General features: G+C 39.6%; 1 protein-coding gene across 1 annotated transcript; it reads right to left on the reverse strand.

The window, feature by feature from the left end:
- Positions 1-724: 724 nt before the first annotated feature.
- On the reverse strand, positions 725-1,678 carry LOC105750103 (vomeronasal type-1 receptor 1-like). Its single transcript, XM_012546854.2, has one exon. The coding sequence runs from the start codon at positions 1,652-1,654 to the stop codon at positions 725-727; it is 930 nt and encodes a 309-aa protein (XP_012402308.1). The 5' UTR covers positions 1,655-1,678.
- Positions 1,679-2,008: the final 330 nt, after the last annotated feature.

Consider the following 2,008-nt stretch of genomic DNA (forward strand, 5'->3'; position numbering starts at 1 on the left):
TAGCTGCCCAGTGTGTCCAAAAATTACCTTTTTGAGGGATGAGTTGATTGCAATAATTGTGATATATTATTCTTATTTAAAATTATTTGTTAATTTGCTTATGATTTTGTGTGTGTGTGTCATAAGTATCCTTTATTTTCTCATAGAGAAAAAAAAATGACTATCCCAGCTCTGATATCTACTTTGAATGTCTGAGTATTTTTCGAAAGTGAACACACTGATTCCTTCTGTGGCGACTGTAGACATGAGCCACATCTACAGCTTATTTTAAGATACATTCAATGGAGTTTCACTCTGGTTTGTGTGTGTAATAAGTCAGAATATGGGAAAAAACTGACTGAATTTCCCTTCTTTGTGATCAAGTTGCCCCCCAAATGAATTCAGATTTACTTGATCTCAGAGATGATACCCTCATGTAATAAAAGCTTCCCTTTTGGGTTATGGATGATGTACCAAAATATTCATAGCTGCCCTTTTTGTGGCAGGATAGACCTGGAAATAATGTGAGAGTATCCATTTCAATATAAATGTAATCATATGTGATTATTAATAAGAAATGACAAATATGAGCAATTTAAAAAATGGAAAACCGTGAAATTGGAGCTAGTTCAAATAGCTACATGAAGATTATGGGTCTGTTTTGACAGTTCTGGCTTAAATCCTTTTAATAAATTTTTCTCTTTGACCAGAGCCTGTGATGATATTGAGAACAGACTCTCTGCAGTTACTTTCCAGGATGATGACTTTTTCCTCCATGGATAGCTTTGTAGTACTTCAGGATTTGCGAGTCACTGCTGATCAGCACAAAGGGGCTAACCATTGGAAAACAGGAAGCCAAGAAGGCAGAGCTATGCCACAACCAAGGCCTAGGGGTCATTGAATGCATCCAAGCAGTCAAGATACAATTGAGTAAGTAAAAAGTGACAAAGATGATTACTAACAGGAGAATCATCTGGGTGGCTCTGGTCTCTGGGGAGGCGCTAGGGAGAAATCTGTCAGAGTGAAGCTGTTGGACTCTCTTATGATGCTTGTACAAGAGATAAACCTTGTAGCCACTGGTAAAGCTGATGAAGGTCATACACACAGCATCAGGCAGGGAGAACACAACTGCATGGAGTGAGGGACTAATATCTGTAGCAGAATTAACAGAGCAATACCAATATACTTTTGTTTCTGAGGTGTTTGTGGTGCTCCTTGGTCCATCAAGGTTCTGAAGAATACTAATATTTTGCAGCATGGAGTAAATCCAGCAGAAGAGAATAGAGGGGGTGATGTATCTTGGGCCTCTGGTTTTAAGCTTCATGAATCTGGAGTTCTGGGGACTGATGTTGATGGCCTGAAAACCACTCAGAAGACAAGTTATGCAGAGGGAAAGTTCCCGACCTACTCTGTGAAGGTAAAAGACAATTTTACAACCAATGTCATCCAGTAAATTTTTCAGACCCAAAGCTGCCAATCCCTGAAAGAATCCTTTTAAGATAAGCACCAAGGAGTTGGCTAAAACCAGCTGGGTGAGAATTAGATCTATGGGCCTCAGTCTCTGACCAGTGAAGAACAAGAAGCTGAACAGATAAAGCAGGAAGAGGTTTCCCTGAACCCCAATTCCTGTCTGGGAGAAGAAGGCAATACTCAGGAGTATGTCCATAGGAATCATGTTCTTGGTGGGGTGAGATGAAGAATTTCAGTCTGAGCCTCAGGGCCCTGGAAAGAAACACAAAGCTTTATGCCATCTTATTCCCTCCTGCAGAGAAATCATAACATGACTCCTTTCATGACACAGACAGACAAAGTCAGTCATTTTTCTGCATTGACTTTGTGTGACTTAAGGATGCCTTCGGTCATTGACACATTATTGGATTCAGGAATAATTTCTTCTTTAGCTAAAATTAGTAGGCTCGCTTTCGTGGTCTTTATTTGTACTACAAATCAAGGTTTTCTTCCAGGCTTTGCTTTCTGTTCTCTCTGAGTTCAATTACAGAAACTTGTCTTGTTGCTTGTTAGCTGTTCT

This window comes from Sarcophilus harrisii, chromosome 3, assembly GCF_902635505.1.
Source record: "Sarcophilus harrisii chromosome 3, mSarHar1.11, whole genome shotgun sequence".
NCBI lineage: Eukaryota > Metazoa > Chordata > Mammalia > Dasyuromorphia > Dasyuridae > Sarcophilus > Sarcophilus harrisii.